We start from the raw sequence: 17,971 nt of genomic DNA, 5'->3' as shown, positions 1-17,971 counted from the left end.
TCCTTCTCTGCATCTCCGAGTAAAATGTGAACTCTCTTTACGAGCGCATAACGGCGTAATGACGACACAGTGTCAGAGGACGAGACGTCAGTGCCGTTGACATTACGCGCAAAAATTTGAAAATGGTCAGGAAATGAAGGCACCCAGAGCAGCTCGTACTGTGTCGCCGGGCTTCGCTTGTTTACATTTTACTTTATTGTTAATAAATAAATAAATACATTGATTTCGACGCATTAAGGACATTTTAAGGTAGGGACGGTTTAAAATTGAATATATCGCAAGCACTTTCATATGTGGATACGCTGTTTAGATACTTGTTGGCAGTGGCACTGTCTTGATCGGCTTGCCCTGTTCAGGATGCAGCTTTTGTCACACAGAAAAATTGTATTAATATAGATCAACTATGAGCTATAACATAGGCTACCAGAATCTAACCCTTTGTTGTGAGAATATTTTGGTGTTGCATGATACGTTTACAAATGCATGCTGGGGTCAAATTGGCTTTGCTTTAATTACTGTCGCATTTCTTTTTTCCTCAGTTAAAGTGTAAGAAATGATGAAATTTAAGTATGGAGTGCGGGGCAGTGCGGATTCCCTTGAGTCCATCACAAGCCGGAGCGCCCGTCTTAACCTCATCTTCCAGGTAAGCTGTGTAGTAATGAGAGAGTCAAACACGTACACCAAGCAGAAATGCTGCACTGGCTTTAGACAGGAGATTGGAAAAGCAACGCAAGACCTTCTATGTTAAACGTTTAGTAAAACACAAGGTCCTTAATAACGTTTAAACACAGTAAACTGAAGTACTGGAAAATCTGAATGAACTGAAGCAAAACAGATGAAAGGGGTTTCAGGAGCTGCAAACTTGTTTAATTACTGGAAATGAGCTGTAACAAAATGAACAGTCCTTTGCAAGACATTCCTTTTGCAAAGTATTTGAAAGGACTGTTTTTTGCTGTCTTGCTTCATTTTTCTGAACTGCCCTGTGCTGTCACAGTGCACTGAAACAAACCCAGCCCTTTTGCCCAAACAGACTGAGACCACCTCTTGAGAAGGACTAATCTCGGTTCGATTGAAAGGGACCAAGTTCTTTTGGGGCATTCACATAAGGTTCCAAAACTAATCGAACAGCAATGAGTGTGAAAAAATCAGCCCAAACGAACCGAGTGCGAAGGCCGGCCAGTTCTAAAGGTTACTAACGCTAAACAGGGGTTGAAAATGAATGTTAACGTGTGGTTCATTTTTTTCCCTCCTCTCCAGGGAAAGAGTACTTTCACCCCTCGGTCCCAGCAGCAGAATGGCTGCAGCATCACTCGGGAGGGCTTGCTGGACTCTCTCTTCGTGCTCTTTCACGAGTGCAACACTCCAGAATTAATGAAGATCAAACACGTTGCCAGCTTTGTTAAGAAGTGTAGGTTTCATTTACTGTACTGCCTTCATTCCAGCACTGGGTGGCATGGTTCAGTGTTAAAGCACATGGGTAAGATTCCCTAGTTTCCTAAATGTTTAAAGTTTTGTAACCGACCCACAAGTCCCTCATGAGAGGACCTCCTTCAGTGTGCTGTCACTTTTATATGATGCAGTGCACATTAAAGATGGTGAGACTACACGAGTGCAGATTTTATGTGTTTCTGGAAAGTCATACATTTCCAATAAAAACCCATATTTAATGCTTTCTTTAATCAAAGTAAAGAGACTACACACTCCTTCAGTAAAAAGTTTAATTAGTGCAGTAAGCTGTGATATCTTGGTTAACCCTTCTTTGTATGTCTTGTATTCTCTCTCTCTCTCTCTCTCTCTCTCTCTCTCTCTCTCTCTCTCTCTCTCTCTCTCTCTCTCTCTCTCTCTCTCTCTCTCTGTCTGTAGACTCAGAAACCATTAATGAGTTGCGAGAGTTGCAGCCCAACCCCAGTGACTTTGAAGTGAGAAGCGTTGTGGGGCGGGGCAGCTTTGCAGAGGTCCAGGTGGTCAGAGAAAGAGCTACCGGCGACATTTACGCAATGAAAGTCATGAACAAGCATTCCCTGCTGTCCAAGGACAATGTAAGAGCCTCACATTGCTGCTCTGATTCTGGAGTTTCCAGTGCTCTGCATGGTAAACTGTCTGGGGTGTACACATTTTGCAGGCCTGAGATGTTGCTGAATGGTACTATAATAGCTCTTAGTTTGCTGATGTATTTATTCTTGTCTTGTATATTGCATAGTCCTGTACAAACAACTCTAACAACCTTTTTTTTTTTTTTTTTTTGGTTCAATCTCTGTAATTCTGTTTGCTTTATACAACTAGCTTCACCCTTAGATTGTAACCAGAGATGTAACTTTAGATTTATTTACATTGATGGAAATAAGACTTCTATTGCATAGCGGCTTCACCCATTCCAGGTTTTACCACAAGATTGATCAGCCGCAGTGCATAGGTAACAAGTTCAGTTGTCTTATTAAACTTACAGTAAAACCAGGAATGGATCAGACTGCTTTGCAATGGGAGTTTACTTTCCATCCCTGCTTTTAAATTCCCACATACATACTCAAATGAGCTCACAGTGGTGAGTTTGTATTGTTGAAAGTGTGAGAATTAAAGAGTAACACAGAGCTCCGTCTTCTAGGTGGCGTTTTATGAAGAGGAGCGCTGCATCATGGCTCGAAGCGTCAGCCCCTGGATCCCACATTTACAGCACGCATTTCAGGATAAAGACAACCTCTATCTGGTGAGCGCAACACAGCTAGTGCATTTAAACCTGTCGTAAGAATCGTCAGACATCCTAAGGTTGGACTGTGAAAATTGTGTTAATGCAGGGATGGAAATAAGACTCCCGGTGTACAGCAGTTTAATCCATTCCTGGCTTTATTACAAGCTTGGATTAAAACCTGGGGTGGGTGAAACTGCTGATTTGCATCCCTGTAATGGTTCTGTTTAGTTTTTTGAAGGTGTAGCTTTACAAAGGGGTATGTGTTTTAAACCAGACTTTACAATAAACTGCATGTTGTATCATGTATAGCACACCTGTCCATAAGCTGATAAACTGTAGTTTTTACAGGGGTTAGTGTGTGTGGAGATACCGGCATTTTAACAAACTGGTCTTGTACACATTTCTGCAGCATTAGTATTTGCCTTGTTTTTCCTGAAGAGGGCGCTCTTTCCTGTCACAAGCTGCTGTTAGAAACTGAAGGGTGTGTAGCTGTGATTATAAATCTGTTTTTAAAAGCTTATCTTTTCCTAATATTAAAGCAAACTGCAGCAGCAACGCCAGTGAAATACTAAAATGCTTTGGGCTTCTGTTGCCAGAGGATTCCAAAGGCTGGGGGCGCGAGTATGCTTGTGCTTTTACCAACCCAGAATGCCGAATTGAAGTTTATAAGGAAAGAAAATAAAAATATATAATAAATCACGTCGGTGAAATGTAGCCTTAAACGAGCGTTTTGGAACGCTCCCATTCCCCTTCCCTTGAGGCTGCAGGGACAGCGCCTGCCCTGACAGTCTCAATTAGCTGACATCAGCTTCTTCAAGATTACCGCTCCGTTCCACGCCAAGTCTAATTAATGGAGCTGCTTAAACGCAGCTGGGTTTAACACCGATGTCAGATCAGCCCGGGCTCTGCGGGGATTTTAAACGTCACTTTGTTTATACTGCAGTAAATACATTGACCTGTCCGGGTGTTTTTTTTCCTATACAGATGAGTCAATTATGGCTCGCTATTTTAAGGCTTTATGAATTATTCATGTTTATTCATCGTGTGTGCTCCATACATAATCAGTTTGTGATGATGCATCACTTTTGTTTATTCAGAGGTATGATATTAGTCTAATCTATGTGCTCCATAGATAATCAGTTTGTGATGATAGACAAGTCTATCTATCTATCTATCTATCTATCTATCTATCTATCTATCTATCTATCTATCTATCTATCTATCTATCTATCTATCTATCTATCTATCTATCTATCTATCTATCTATCTATCTATCTATCTATCTATCTATCTATCTATCTATCTATCTATCTATCTATCTATCTATCTATCTATCTATCTATCTATCTATCTATCTATCTATCTATCTATCTATCTATCTATCTATCTATCTATCTATCTATCTATCTATCTATCTATCTATCTATCTATATCATTTTTTAATTGAGCGAAACATCTGGATAATTACTCCAAATGCCATTTTCTGTAGTAGAAAAAAAACTGAATTAATAGAAAATGGTTTCACATCATTTACTGTCAGTTTTTTTTCTTTTCAATTAAAAACTGCTGCAGCAATTAAAACAGCACCATACAAATATATCTGTGCTGTGTGAATCATTCGATAAACAATACCAATGCATCTCTCTTTATTTCTTTCCCTCAGCATCAGACAGTGTTCTTTTTTTTCTTTCCTGGCTTCAAATAAATGCACTGTTGCTAGGTAACCTCAGACACTTCAGCATTGTGATCAATTTTGTAAGTTAAAGGCCTAGGCCTGTTAGCTAATACCTAGTGAGCATCTGCATTGCATGTACCAATATTCTACAAGCAGGCAAGAACTAGTGAACATCTGCATAGGGAAAGCCCTTTATGAGACCTGCTGGAATAAACACATTAAAAGCAGCTGTACCTCCTGCATTCATTCATTATTCAAGAGATGTACTCTGCGCTTGGTGCTGGATCACAGCAAATAAAGACCGCAACTATGAATCCTGTTACTGGTTAAAGTATCGTGATTTATTGATGCAATATATGTGTTTGAAACAGACCGGAGGTACTGTACGTCAAGCATGTTCTTGCTAATATTCCACTAAGGTAAAAAATCTTATTAATTTGAAGCTATAAATGAGACTCTAATGTGAATAGGTTTGGATGTCCTGTTCACAGTGTCTCTGAGGTTATTGTGACCTCACCTTTTGATTTGATTCTTCTAGTTCTGGTTCCCATTTCGGCAATTGATTATGCAGGTTAAAGATAGAAATCTAGGCAAAGCTGCTGGTATCCTGGATAACGCACAGAGTGCATTTCATTAGAACTGAATGGCATTTGCAACTAGCCTGTGCATTTTACTTTGATCTGGTAGTCTATTAAGTAGAACGTCAATGAAACGGATCACTGCCTTTGTGTCTTTTAATTTGGGTTTTGCAGGCTGTAAAGGTTCAGAAGAGGCCCTGTTGTGCTTTTAAAGCAGACTAAGCTGGTAATTGCAGTAGTATTTGTTTTTACAAAGCCACCTTTTAAATGTGCAGCGTGTGGGTCAGTTATTGAGAAAATCATTAAGCCCAGCCCCATCATCAGTCTGGTTATTGGCATTGTACACCACAGTGAAGCAGTCACGGTACAGTGAAAGGAATGGGCAGATAGCCGAAGCAATGTGTTCTGTGTTGGGGAATGTGGGAGGTCATCTTTGTGATAAATGTTGCCGGAAACTTTATCGAACCCTGGCGCTCTCTTAATGCTGGAGGGGTGTCCGATACATATCTGTTATACAGCACAGATGAAAATGAGCAGGGCTGCCGCTGTACTTTGTTCTAAAAGTATTTGTTTCTAATGAAAGTATTGCCTCCTCCTGGGATTTTAAAAGCGCTGTAAGAGAACCTTGGTGTATTTCACCTGTAGGTCATGGAATACCTGCCTGGCGGAGATCTTCTGGCATTGCTGAACCGGTATGAGGAGCACTTTGATGAGACCATGGCCCAGTTCTACCTGGCTGAGCTGGTGCTGGCCATTCACAGTGTCCACCAGATGGGTTATGCTCACAGGTCAGGAGCGTCTCTGCATATTTCTCTCTGTGAAAAATGTGTCTACTTGCTAAAAAAATCATACGCATCATATTCATATACTGGTAGTGACGACATTTCAATTCGAAAAGTTTCTCCAAATCATTTGCTGTCTATATCCAAGATAAGCTGCAGCTGTTTTTCATTGGATCATTTTTTATGGGGTTCCACAGTGCTATAAAAGGGTTTAATAAAGTCCATGAGTGACTTGTACCACACCTGAATAAGTTGATCAAATCATCCCCTTACTTTCGTTCCAGTGGAGCTGCTGTATGTGTCTTTCACTGTTCAACGTAATGCCCAAATGTGTCTTGAAGTAGATCCATTTTGTGATCTGCAGCTGGAGAAAACCTTACTATCTTGTCATTGTCTGTTAAGAGAATTCGTCTTGTTTTGCATAATGTGGACCCGCTTGTGTGTCACGTGCATGCTTGGACAGTTAAGTCTTGCAGCATGTTGTTGTTAATCCTTTTCATATACAGACTGCAATTGTTTTCATTACTGATTTTCTTCTCACAGAGATATAAAACCAGAGAATGTGCTGATTGACCGAACAGGACATATAAAGCTTGCTGATTACGGATCTGCAGCGAGACTCGGGGCCAATAAAATGGTAAGAATAATAATATTGTGATTTATGCTTTGGTAATAAACGACGGAGGAGAAATGAAGAGATCTGCTCGTTCATATTTTTGTTCTCGGCATACTGTGGTGTAAACTCCCCATGTGTTAGGAGACCAATCTAAATCTTTTCACACAGATTTAATTTACTCTGTGAACAGACTGCATTCCAGTGATTAGAATCCTGAATTGATTTCATTGTTCTAGTGCTGTTGCAGTTTATTGAGTATGGAGTATTTAGGCTTCTCTTTGAGTTAGTGCTTGCACTAGACAGACCTGTGCTGGTCCTATCGGCAACAAAGTGAATCAACTAAAAACTAAACTTACACTGTTAGATATTAGTTTCCAAAACCTTGTACACAGATGGCCCCTTTTTTAATGATGTGAACTTTGGTGGTGCGGAGCATCTGACATTTAGAGTTGTGTTTCAAAGTTCACAAAGATCGCATTTTGTTCAACGCAGGTTAGCTCCAAACTGCCTATTGGCACTCCTGATTTCATGGCCCCGGAAGTTCTTGCCTCGATGAGCGGTGATGGGAAATCTTCCTACGGGGCTGAGTGCGACTGGTGGTCTCTGGGAGTCCTTGCCTATGAAATGATTTACATGAAGTCTCCCTTTGCAGAGGGAACAGCGACCAAAACTTTCAACAACATCATGAATTTCCAGGTGTGTGTGAGTGCCAGGGGAGAGACACCTGGTAGGAGAGGTCACTCAGGTGCTGGCTGAGCCTATTCCTGTAATCGTTTTAGTGTGGCACGCCTTGAAAATAGAAATCAATACATCAAAACCTATTTGGAAAATGTTTGTGTCCAGTAGGAGTGTATATTGAGCAGAATAAAAAAATGGTTTTGGCAACTATTAAAAAATGCTTTATTACAGTAGCATTTTAATGACGCATTACTAACATACAGCATCATGTCATGGTGTACAGTAATTATAAGGGTTCCTTGAAATGGCTTTTCTTGGATGTAGCACTGTGTCGCTAAAGCATGTCTAGCTAATAGTGTTTCACATCCTTTATAACACATTCATAGATGCATTGCTTGTTTGTAACAGATATTTAAACTAAAGTAGTCTATTAGCATTATTGCATTTTCTGTATCCTAGGGACCAATAATCGCAGCCTAGAATGATTTTTACAGGTGAAGTTTTATGGGATATAATTGAAGTACAGTCAAGTACAGTAATCTTAACCTCCCTGAGCCCACTTAACAATGAATGTGGAGCAATATGCATTGGTATCAGATATGAAACTATCATTACGGTGATACAGAGAGCCTCCTCCCCCCTGGTCCCATTCAGACCATCTTCCCTTAATGGCCATTTGAATTCCAGCCGGCGAAGCTGTAATGAGGAAGATTTTGTTTCAGGTGAACTGTAAGACAAGCATGCCTTATAATCCCGTCTCCATTATATCCAATGCAGTGCAAGTTTTAAGAGGCATTGACCCGAAAGCTGTGTGTGTGTCTGTGCTGTTGTCTTGCAGAGATTCCTCAAGTTTCCAGGGGAGCCGAAGGTCAGCAAGCACTTCCTAGACCTGATGCAGAGTCTGCTGTGTGGCTCGGGAGACAGATTGACCTACCAGGGAATCTGCTGCCACCCCTTCTTTGCTAGTGTCGACTGGAGCAACATCCACCATTGTAAGAGAATCATTTAGATTAGTAATGCACATGTCAAATGCAGTGCTTATCAACATGTTTACATCTGCTGAATGTGTGACGGAGAGCTTGGACCTCAGCAGCAGGTAACTTCAAATGCCTTTTTCACCCTGTTGTGTGTTTCTAATAATTGAGTTGTTCTGGGTTCTACTGATCCAATATTGGGTTAGCAAAGTATGGTATGTATTTTATTTTGACACCGATTTTGATAATTGCGGATAATAAAGGCACCTCTATTTGGCACCTGTCTTTTGGGGACTGCTATGATAATTCATTTTTATGATAACTGGACTAGACTTGCTTGGGCATTTCAGTTTTTTGAAAAGGCAAGATGGTGCGCCTATATTATTATTATTATTATTATTATTATTATTATTATATAATATAATGTATATATTTCTATTGTGTGTGTATATATACAGGTCTTATATTTTGTCTTTTTTTATATGGAAATGAGGTTCGAATGGCGCTTGCTGCATGCAGTTATTTCTTGTTTTTAAAGAAACGTTTACAGCAGCCAGTAGGGAGGTTGGCATGGAATGCAGCGCTCTGCTGATCAGACACGGCTGCTGTTCAAATAATTGGCTTGGCTAACGTTACAAACATTGTCGCATTTTGAATGCCAATCCTCCCAGTACATGAGGCTTATTTCATCCCCTTATGCATCGTGTTTCAAGGATTTCAACATGCTTATTCCCCTCTTATTCTGGCTTGGCCCAGTGGGTTTCCAGTCTCATTATTCTTGAATTTCTTGCTAATTTGAACAGCATTCTATTAACTTGAAGAATAGCCTGTAGCTTTTTAGCTAATTATTTTGGTACGGTGCTTTTTTAATGTTCAAGACCACAGATAAACCTCTGGTATAGTTGTTTCATTTTATTGTAGGAACATATATATGTATTTGACTAATGTTTTTTTTTTTTTTGTACATTCTCTACAAATGTTATTTATGGCAAGAAATACAAAAATATGTAGAGTACATGCCTTTTCCTTCTTCATACAGTAAATCAAACATGAAGGAAAAAAGCCAATCTGTGCAACTGTGTTCTGTAATTAGTATTGCAATTCCTCTTTGCTTCCGTCGTTCATTCTCAAACCGTTTAACAGCAGTTGGTAACTCCTTCAGGTGGACACTGAATGAGAAATTGGCTTCCAAACATACCTGCACTCTCATAACAGTGTGGTAATAATCTCAACATGCGAGCAAGCAGAGAAGCAATTGCGCGCTGTCCTTGCTGTTTCTGTCATTACCTACTGCAGCTTTTCATCAAATGCAGTTGTTTTTTTGTTTTTTTAAATGCAATCCTAACTCTAACCCCATACAGCACTGCATTGCATTACAGTCAGACCCTTTATCTCACAATCTAAAGCTCAGAAGGGGTTAATCGGTGAGTGCTGTAATCTGCATTGACAGCCTATTGAGTGCCAGGTTCCAGCAGTGACTCAGGCAGCCTGTATTGCCCATGATTAGTGGGAGAAACTGCAGTGTTGGAGGCCGTGTGCCTGAGAGAGAGAGAGAGAGAGAGAGAGTGTGTGCGCACGTTTGCCTTTTCTACAGTATTGCACTACTCTCCAATTCAGTTCTGTTGCACCTTCACATCTCTCTCTCTCTCTGTCTCTCTCCTCATTCTCTCTCACTCTCCTGTCTTTCCAGCTCTTCCTCCCTTTGTTCCGACACTCCGAGCAGAAGATGACACCTCCAATTTCGATGAGCCCGAGAACAGCTCCCGCCCGGCAGCTCCCTTGCGCCAGTTTAATCGGACAGGCTTCCAGGGCGAGGATCTGCCCTTTGTAGGGTTCTCTTTCAGCAAGGCGTTGACGGCTCTCACCCGATCAGAGTAAGTAACTGCTGCCTCTGAGTGGAAGTAAGTGAGGGGGACCTTAACTTGGCATCTTAGCGGAAGGTTAAAGCTGATTTTTTTTTTTTTTTTTTTTTTTTTTTTTTTTTTTTAATTTCATCTTTAAAACGAGTCTTTTTAAATAAAGTCTAATTGAAGTGACTGTTCTGTAGCCGTGTGTGTGAAAGGGTGCCTGGGTGCCTGCTGTCTGCAATACAGGTGTACAAACGAGACAATGCTGTAAAAATCTACTGTCTGCATTACTGCTGCTGCTCTTTTAGCTCTATTCTCAGAAAAAAGACACGTCTTGTATTGCCTAGGTTGATTTGTCATTGCCTGTACTATAATATTGATTACTGGGTGTGATTTGACTGATTTCTGGTCGTTATTTGTAGGTAGCATGTTGGGATTTTCCCTATTTCCGGAGTCTCTAGCTGTTTACCCATTGCTCTGTTTGCAAGCCTTTAGTTGTGTCTTTGCTGTCTGTTTGAACATGTACCACAGGGGGAAACAATGGAAAATGAATGCCTATGAAAGAAATAGATTTAACCCTGGAACCAGGAGCTGTAATATTCTTTTTTTTTTTTTTTTTCATGAATTGGTTCAACCGGTGCTTGTTATGACATCACACACACGATTAAGAGCTATCAATTTGTTTTTGGTGAATAATTTGTAAGCCGGGAATGTAATGGAGTGACGGGAGGGGGGATTGCGCCTGGCTTCACTAGCCTGAGGTAAAATAAATAAATAAGTACGACATGAGCTGTGATAAAGAAGTGAGGATTGCTGATTCTTGATGGGTGGGTGAGAGTGATATTTCTATGGAAACACAAATCCCTGTACAGTTCCTAGGAATAGCTAGCGCCTGGTTTAAGTAGCTCTGTGTGATTTATACATATATGCAGCAGATTAGATATTTTCCAGTAGGTACAAGAGATGGTATACCATAAAAAAAACAAAATGATTGTTAACAGACAAGACAGTAATGTGCTGCCCTTTCTCTGTGGTACAGTGCTAGAAATCTAATGAGTATCTGGGGTCCTGTGGCGTGTGTGTTGGGGGGGGGTTAGGGGCTTCCTAGGTTAATTGGAAGAAAAATGACGGGGTGTTGGGGGGGTGTCAGGTTAGATTATTTAATGCCCCTGACGGTTCTGAATATCCGTGGGCGTTTGCAGCAATGGCGACACTGAGTTTGCTCAAGAAATCTTCTGCCTGCTGTCAGCATCAAGGTATTTATGTGAAGGGAAGACACGGCGTTCTAGTTTAATGAACTAAACAGAATCCGATAGCGCAATCCATCCTTAAACTTGGAACTGTTCCTTGAAAGTGCTGGTGGTCAGTCAGTCACACCGCAGGTTAAAGTGTTCTGATCCAGCGCTGTTTAGAGCCTGATAAACAAAGACCCTGTATCCAGGGAAACCCTGGCCCTCATTGTGTGTCTGTTTGTTTTTGTCTGTTGGCATGAAAGGTGCGTCAGTATAAGCCATTGCTGTCGTGTGTCACTTTCAGATGCCTCGGACGTTCACTCATCCTCGTTGCTCTCAGTGTTTTTTTTGGTGGTGTTTCTTCTTTGCCTGGACTTGCAGAAGTACTTTGGGTAGAGTTTTAGCTCACAAGGCATGAAGAGCCGTTGAAGACACTGAAAAAGACTTTTCTAGTCGAAACGTTCTTTTCAATAAGCACGAGAGATGGCATCGCAGAAGAAAGATAGGATTTTGATAAAAGAAAAAAGTGATATGTTGTCTCCTTGGTACAGTACTAGAAATCTAATTACCCATTGTCTCCACTCTAATGCTGTAACTACTGTGTAATTACATTAGAAAGGGTCTTGTAAATATCTTGATACCGGCTGTAAGTACATGGTAATCCCATGGCACAGGTAATGACACCCTTATTGCAGCAGTACTTACCCCATGTAAGAGCAGGCATCATTGGTAGTTCCTCAGCGATTACCCTGCTGTTACAGGCTTATGATTTCCTCGTAATCTTAAAGCTGCCAGCACTTCTTCGCTAAACTATCCAGGTGTTGTGTTAATTAGGCTTTTAGACTGACAAAGAGGTTTTAATTAGGCAGCGCAGCATGTGCAAGACAACTGAATTACCATTCGAGTAGCAGGTCAATCTTGAGATTATTTATAAGCATAATACAGGATTGAGACATTCATTTAAAAAAATAATAATATATATATATATATATATATATATATATATATATATATATATATATATATATATATATATATATATATACATATGAACATGTACAAAATGATATCACAAGTCTACTGGAAACCATAATAGCAGTACAGTATTTCATGTAATTCAATATGTTAACGCAACATTATTCAGAATGTTTCGTTCGACATTATGAAGCAAAATGTGTTAATTCTATAGGGTGATGCAAAGCTTTTGTCCATAGCTGTAGATGGGCTGCAGTGAGATTGTAGTTGCTGTTTGCATCACGGGGCTCTGGTAACCTCATGAATCTCATCTAGTTTGATATATCTGCTGCTTGGTACTGCTTGTTATTGTTGCAGTTTTTTTGCATCTTCAGTGTAGCTGCGATTGTCTTGATGTCTTAATCCACATGTCCTGGGGACAGCTCTTCCACTGTCTTCCACTCGTACTGTCATCGCAGAACACCCCCCAGCAGTGCACAGGGAGTATTACTTGCACAGAAGCACCCACAATGCAACGACAAAAACTGCTCTGGGAACAATCCCCTTCTCTTGCCATGCCATTTGACTAACAACCCAGGAAATCAAAATATCAAAATAACTGTGATTGCATTGGAAAAGAACCTAGGACACTGGATCCAGCAATGATGTTTAGTGTGCTAGCTGTAACATTTCAGTCCAGGCTTTGTTCCCCAACACAGTGTTGCACAGGCATGAAACATGTATCAGATCAGCGGAGTACATCTAAACATTACTTTAGAAGCCTACTGTACGTTATGGCAAACGCAGATTAGAGTCCGCTTTGCTAAAGCCCTGGGTTTATTCTGGGTGTTCTGACTGCCGTTTTCAATTTTGTCTGCTTCTAATTTCACTGCTTTAGCAGAAAGATTTGTCTCGGAATATCCCGGTTGGGTCCATTAAATTTCAGACATGCAAAGGGTTCAGACATCTCCTGATGGATTGCTTTTCGTTGTAGTTTACTGCAGTATAATTCTGTTAATAAGCCTTGCAGATTTTTCTTTGTAGCGCCCACGAGTTTAATTTGAAAGCATTCAATGAATCAAGATAGGCCACCTTCTTCGCATATCATGCGATGCACAATGCATTTTATTCAAAACCAAATCATGTATGCATGCACACACACATACACACATTTATTGCCAGAAGAATCTAGAAGTAGAACTGATTCATAGTTTTGAACAAAAACCAAGATATACAGGTCAGTCAGTTTGATATGCTGCAAACTACAATACAATTCTGCAATAATAATACCTGGGTGCGGCGGATATTTCACATGAAGTACAGAGAAACCTTTTTGAGCTGGGCTGTATTAACAGGGTTATTAACATAATGATTCAGCCATCTCAAATCACTGAAGAGCATCTATTCAAAGCATGTTCCTAGCTCAAGACCTAAATAATGCATCATCCCTCACATCAGAGCAAAGAAAACATGTTTTATAGAGCCTTGTATGTAAATAGCAGGTTTATTGGCAAATCAAATAACAAAAAAAAATAATAATATTCTGCAGAAGACTGGGCATCCACAGGTTTATATAGCCAGTGACAGGAAATGTAAATGAACTTACCTCGTGGTGACTTCTGGTTTCCTGGTTGCTTGGGAGGATGGTCACCTGACTCGGGAGACACAGCAATTGGAAGAATGTTACAAAGGCTGCTGGGAGACCCTGCAGAGCGCTCTCAATGGGGACCAACAAGCCACAGTTTCATTTCTTTCTTTCTTTCCTTCAACCAGCGTCTTGACAAATCAATAGCTTTATTTGGCTTTTAGTGACAGATCAAGAGGTGAAACTCTTAGTTAACAAGACTTATAGCACAGCCTGTCTGTCCTGTACAGCACTGCAATGCTATACCTTTCCAGCTCCAAGCAGGTGATGTGACTCATCCTTGAGTCATCAGCAGTGCTGTAACTGAAGCAAATCTTGTGTTCATTGTTTTTTTCATGAAATTCCTCTGCGTGCCAATAGTTCTGCATGCTCTAGTGAGGCACGCTGTATGTCACGATGGAAGTGATTTTAATACGTTTTAAAATCCCCAGAAGCCATGGTATATTTAGCCTTGAATCTGAGATACAGAGAACCTTTTAAAATAGGGAATATGAAGCATTTTATTTTAACTGGATTGGTGTTGCAAGAGAAGCAGATAACAGTATTGTGTGGTATCTGCATTGTTAAATTCCATTAGTCTTGGAACATGCCTTTCTGTTATTGCAAGGCTGTGCTTTATTATGTCAGTGTTTTTAACATCCATTAGTCTGGAGAGTAGATTCATTTTGGTTTAAATACTCTAATAATGGGAACAGGCTGTTTGTTTTTTTTTTTTATGATGACAGTATAAAGAGTGGTGGAGTGGAGGTGGTCGTGTTGCATTATTCCTTGGTGATGACAAGAGGCAGCAAGCATGTTCTGAAGGGTTTGTGTTCACTGCGCTGTGGAGGTGTGGAGAGGCAGCGAGCATGTTCTGAAGGGTTTGTGTTCACTGCGCCGTGGAGGTGTGGAGAGGCAGCGAGCATGTTCTGAAGGGTTTGTGTTCAAGTGGAGGTGTGGAGAGGCAGCGAGTGTTCTGAAGGGTTTGTGTTCACTGTGCCGTGGAGGTGTGGAGAGGCAGCGAGCATGTTCTGAAGGGTTTGTGTTCACTGGTGGAGGTGTGGAGAGGCAGCGAGCATGTTCTGAAGGGTTTGTGTTCACACTGCCGTGGAGGTGTGGAGAGGCAGCGAGCATGTTCTGAAGGGTTTGTGTTCACTGCGCCGTGGAGGTGTGGAGAGGCAGCGAGCATGTTCTGAAGGGTTTGTGTTCACTGCGCCGTGGAGGTGTGGAGAGGCAGCGAGCATGTTCTGAAGGGTTTGTGTTCACTGCGCCGTGGAGGTGTGGAGAGGCAGCGAGCATGTTCTGAAGGGTTTGTGTTCACTGTTCACTGCGCGTGGAGGTGTGGAGAGGCAGCGAGCATGTTCTGAAGGGTTTGTGTTCACTGCGCCGTGGAGGTGTGTGAGGTGTGGAGAGGCAGCGAGCATGTTCTGAAGGGTTTGTGTTCACTGCGCCGTGGAGGTGTGGAGAGGCAGCGAGCATGTTCTGAAGGGTTTGTGTTCACTGCGCCGTGGAGGTGTGGAGAGGCAGCGAGCATGTTCTGAAGGGTTTGTGTTCACTGCGCCGTGGAGGTGTGGAGAGGCAGCGAGCATGTTCTGAAGGGTTTGTGTTCACTGCGCCGTGGAGGTGTGGAGAGGCAGCGAGCATGTTCTGAAGGGTTTGTGTTCACTGTTCACTGCCGTGGAGGTGTGGAGAGGCAGCGAGCATGTTCTGAAGGGTTTGTGTTCACTGCGCCGTGGAGGTGTGGAGAGGCAGCGAGCATGTTCTGAAGGGTTTGTGTTCACTGCGCTGTGGAAGTGTGGAGTCAGTGAGCATGTTCTGAAGGGTTTGTGTTCACTGTGCTGTGGAGGTGTGCGCACAGACTGAATGCAGCCTGGCTCTGCTTGTTCTTTTATTAGCAGCAGCCCTGTTATTGTCTAATTCACAGCTGCTTCTCCAACTTGAAGGCTGCTAAAATGAACTCACTTGCACTTAAAGATACAGATAAATAAATAAATAAAACAGGTTCAGTTTGCTGGCATGTTCCCTTAAGTTTCAGTTCTGCAGCCTCGATGGCTGTTTTTGTATACTAAAATACATTTGAAAACCCTGGCTTCTTAAGTTCATGCATTGTGACATTCCTTCCATGATGCTGTCTCTCTGGCTCCTCTGTTGGGACTTGTGTTGCTAAAACAGGGCTGATTTTCAATCCCAAAGCAAATATAACCTGCTTCTTGGGATTGCATGGATCAGGCCCTGTGTAGTGGCTGGTGGCACGTGCTTGTGTGCAGGGGCTTGGACATTCTGTAAGGTCAGTCAGTTTAGGGAATTTCTTCAACTGGATACATTTTGACAAGCAGTTCCCAGCATATGTAAAACACAGAACTGCAAATTGAGAATCAATAGTGTCTTTTTTTCAATGAATTTTCACTCCCATTAGGCTGCTAAATATTTTGGTTTTCTGAACCCTCTTTTGAATATGCTTAGAGCCCAGTCCTATGCCACTTATAACTGCATCACTGCACTGTGTCAATGATCTTTTCCTTGGATTTCAAGATCCGTGGCAACAGGACTCGACTCTCCAGCCAAGACAAACTCCATGGAAAAGAAGTTTCATCTTAAAAGCAAAGAATTGCAGGACACACAGGACAAATGTCATAAGGTATTTCTTCAATCTCCCTCCTGCTATCTACTTAAAGCAATTGAATAGAGGAATGATCATACCTTGAATGAACGTTGTGTTGCCTTGTACGCTATACTGATTGGGCACTCTAAATTTAAAGAAATAATTATAATAATTAATAAGACAGCACAAGGGTTAAAGTATCTGGCTTTGTCTTTCTGTTTGCAGATGGAACAAGAAATCTCCCGATTCCAGCGCAAGATGTCCGAGCTGGAGACAGTGCTTAAAGACAAAGATGTGGAGCTCCAGACTTCCGAGATGCAGCGCACCATCCTGGAGCAGGACCTGGCGACTTACATCACAGAGTGCAGCGTGAGTGTGCAGCAACTACCCCATTGAAATGCAGTTACAAATAATTCAACACATACGTGCTTTTGAATTTATATTCTTGAGTAACTGTTTCTCTGTATACATGGGGATGGGCATAAAGAGCATGTTTTCAGGAGGTGTTCCTTGTTTCAGAGTCTCAAGCGAAGCCTGGAGCAGGCGCGGACAGAGGTGTCTCAGGAGGACGATAAAGCCCTGCAGCTGCTGCATGATATACGGGAGCAGAGTAACAAATTACAGGAAATTAAAGAGCAGGTAGGAGCCGCACTACTCTAGCGCTCTCTCGTGCTTTGGGAGCAACTGGGGAACTCAAGTGTTCTCTGTTTTTAATAAGAGTCACTGAGACGTGGTACTGCCTGAGCTCAGCAAGCCACGTGCACTTTCCTAGTGGACCTCAGGGCCACGTTACAAGCAACCCGCAGCATGGAAGAGAAGTTTTCTCACGCATGTTCAAATAGTTAATAGCCGTTGCTATAGAGAGAGAGTACACATTCAAAAACAGCAACCAGCTCTATGGGAAGTTTTCAGTTTATCAGCTGAATTGTGTGTGTGTGTTTGTTTAAATCCATGTGTAATATTCACATTTGGTCTTTTCTTTGTGTTGGATCCAGTGGCTGCAGAACATCAAAGAACAGGATTAAATATTGCCCCTCTGCTTTTGCACAAATTAACCGTGAGGGATCATAGCTGCAGAACTGCACATTTCAAGAAGTTTAAGACCCCAAACTGTAATGGGGTTTTGGCGCAGAATGAAATTGGGTTGGGGTGGGGGGAGGTGATGAGGGTGGTGTAAAGCACAGTTTACTGTTTTGAACAGTTTGTGCACAAAATAGCAATCCTAAGATCTGGGTTCAGTGTGTAGCTTTTTCATTAAAAATGTTTAAGAGGCTCAACTCCCTAAGTCTGCTTTATAATGACAGCGAAATTAAACTTTTTTCAGGGACCCATTACAGACAATCTGCATGCTGAAAGCTGCTTTTATTGGACAGATAAACATTGGATGGTTTAAATCATTTTTTATTTGAAATATTATTCACAACATGCTTACTGCTGAGTCTCTGAAAGTTGATATTTATAGTGTTGTTATAAATGTTGTGCTACTGTTTTTGAAGTGCCATTCGAATTATTATTTGATTAAATGGAGTGGATCTCTACCTTTGTCTTTTGAGATCCTGTTGCTAGGCATTAATTTGTTGATGTGGTACTGCTGCTGGAACTGAAGTGCTACATTTAGCATCTTTGCACCACAGAACACTTTGACAGTATTTCCATAGCAACCACTGTGTGGTAATTGCCATGACAACCAAGGGCAAAATTGCATGTCCTGAGTTGATGTATT

The 17,971-nt window shown here is 41.5% G+C and overlaps 1 protein-coding gene across 8 annotated transcripts in view; it reads left to right on the top strand.

Moving 5' to 3' along the window:
- The first annotated feature begins 137 nt into the window (after window positions 1-137).
- Window positions 138-17,971, top strand: part of LOC121299813 (citron Rho-interacting kinase-like) — a 47,322-nt gene continuing 29,488 nt past the window's right edge. For 5 of the 8 annotated variants that reach the window (XM_041227910.1, XM_041227914.1, XM_041227911.1 and 2 more), the window contains exons 1-13: window positions 139-249; window positions 540-643; window positions 1,258-1,408; window positions 1,864-2,039; window positions 2,603-2,704; window positions 5,585-5,727; window positions 6,265-6,358; window positions 6,830-7,033; window positions 7,854-8,007; window positions 9,680-9,863; window positions 16,179-16,284; window positions 16,474-16,617; window positions 16,768-16,887. In XM_041227910.1, the coding sequence (XP_041083844.1) occupies window positions 554-643; window positions 1,258-1,408; window positions 1,864-2,039; window positions 2,603-2,704; window positions 5,585-5,727; window positions 6,265-6,358; window positions 6,830-7,033; window positions 7,854-8,007; window positions 9,680-9,863; window positions 16,179-16,284; window positions 16,474-16,617; window positions 16,768-16,887 (1,668 nt within the window). In that variant the 5' untranslated portion in view covers window positions 139-249; window positions 540-553. Of the gene's footprint in view, window positions 250-539; window positions 644-1,257; window positions 1,409-1,863; window positions 2,040-2,602; window positions 2,705-5,584; window positions 5,728-6,264; window positions 6,359-6,829; window positions 7,034-7,853; window positions 8,008-9,679; window positions 9,864-16,178; window positions 16,285-16,473; window positions 16,618-16,767; window positions 16,888-17,971 lie in introns of all 8 variants that reach the window. The other 3 variants (XM_041227916.1, XM_041227915.1, XM_041227909.1) reach the window with 1 other exon arrangement.

This window comes from Polyodon spathula, chromosome 25 (genome assembly GCF_017654505.1).
Source record: "Polyodon spathula isolate WHYD16114869_AA chromosome 25, ASM1765450v1, whole genome shotgun sequence".
Lineage (NCBI taxonomy): Eukaryota > Metazoa > Chordata > Actinopteri > Acipenseriformes > Polyodontidae > Polyodon > Polyodon spathula.
Note: the sequence above shows the minus strand (reverse complement) of the source record. Positions and strands in the feature narration are given on the sequence as shown.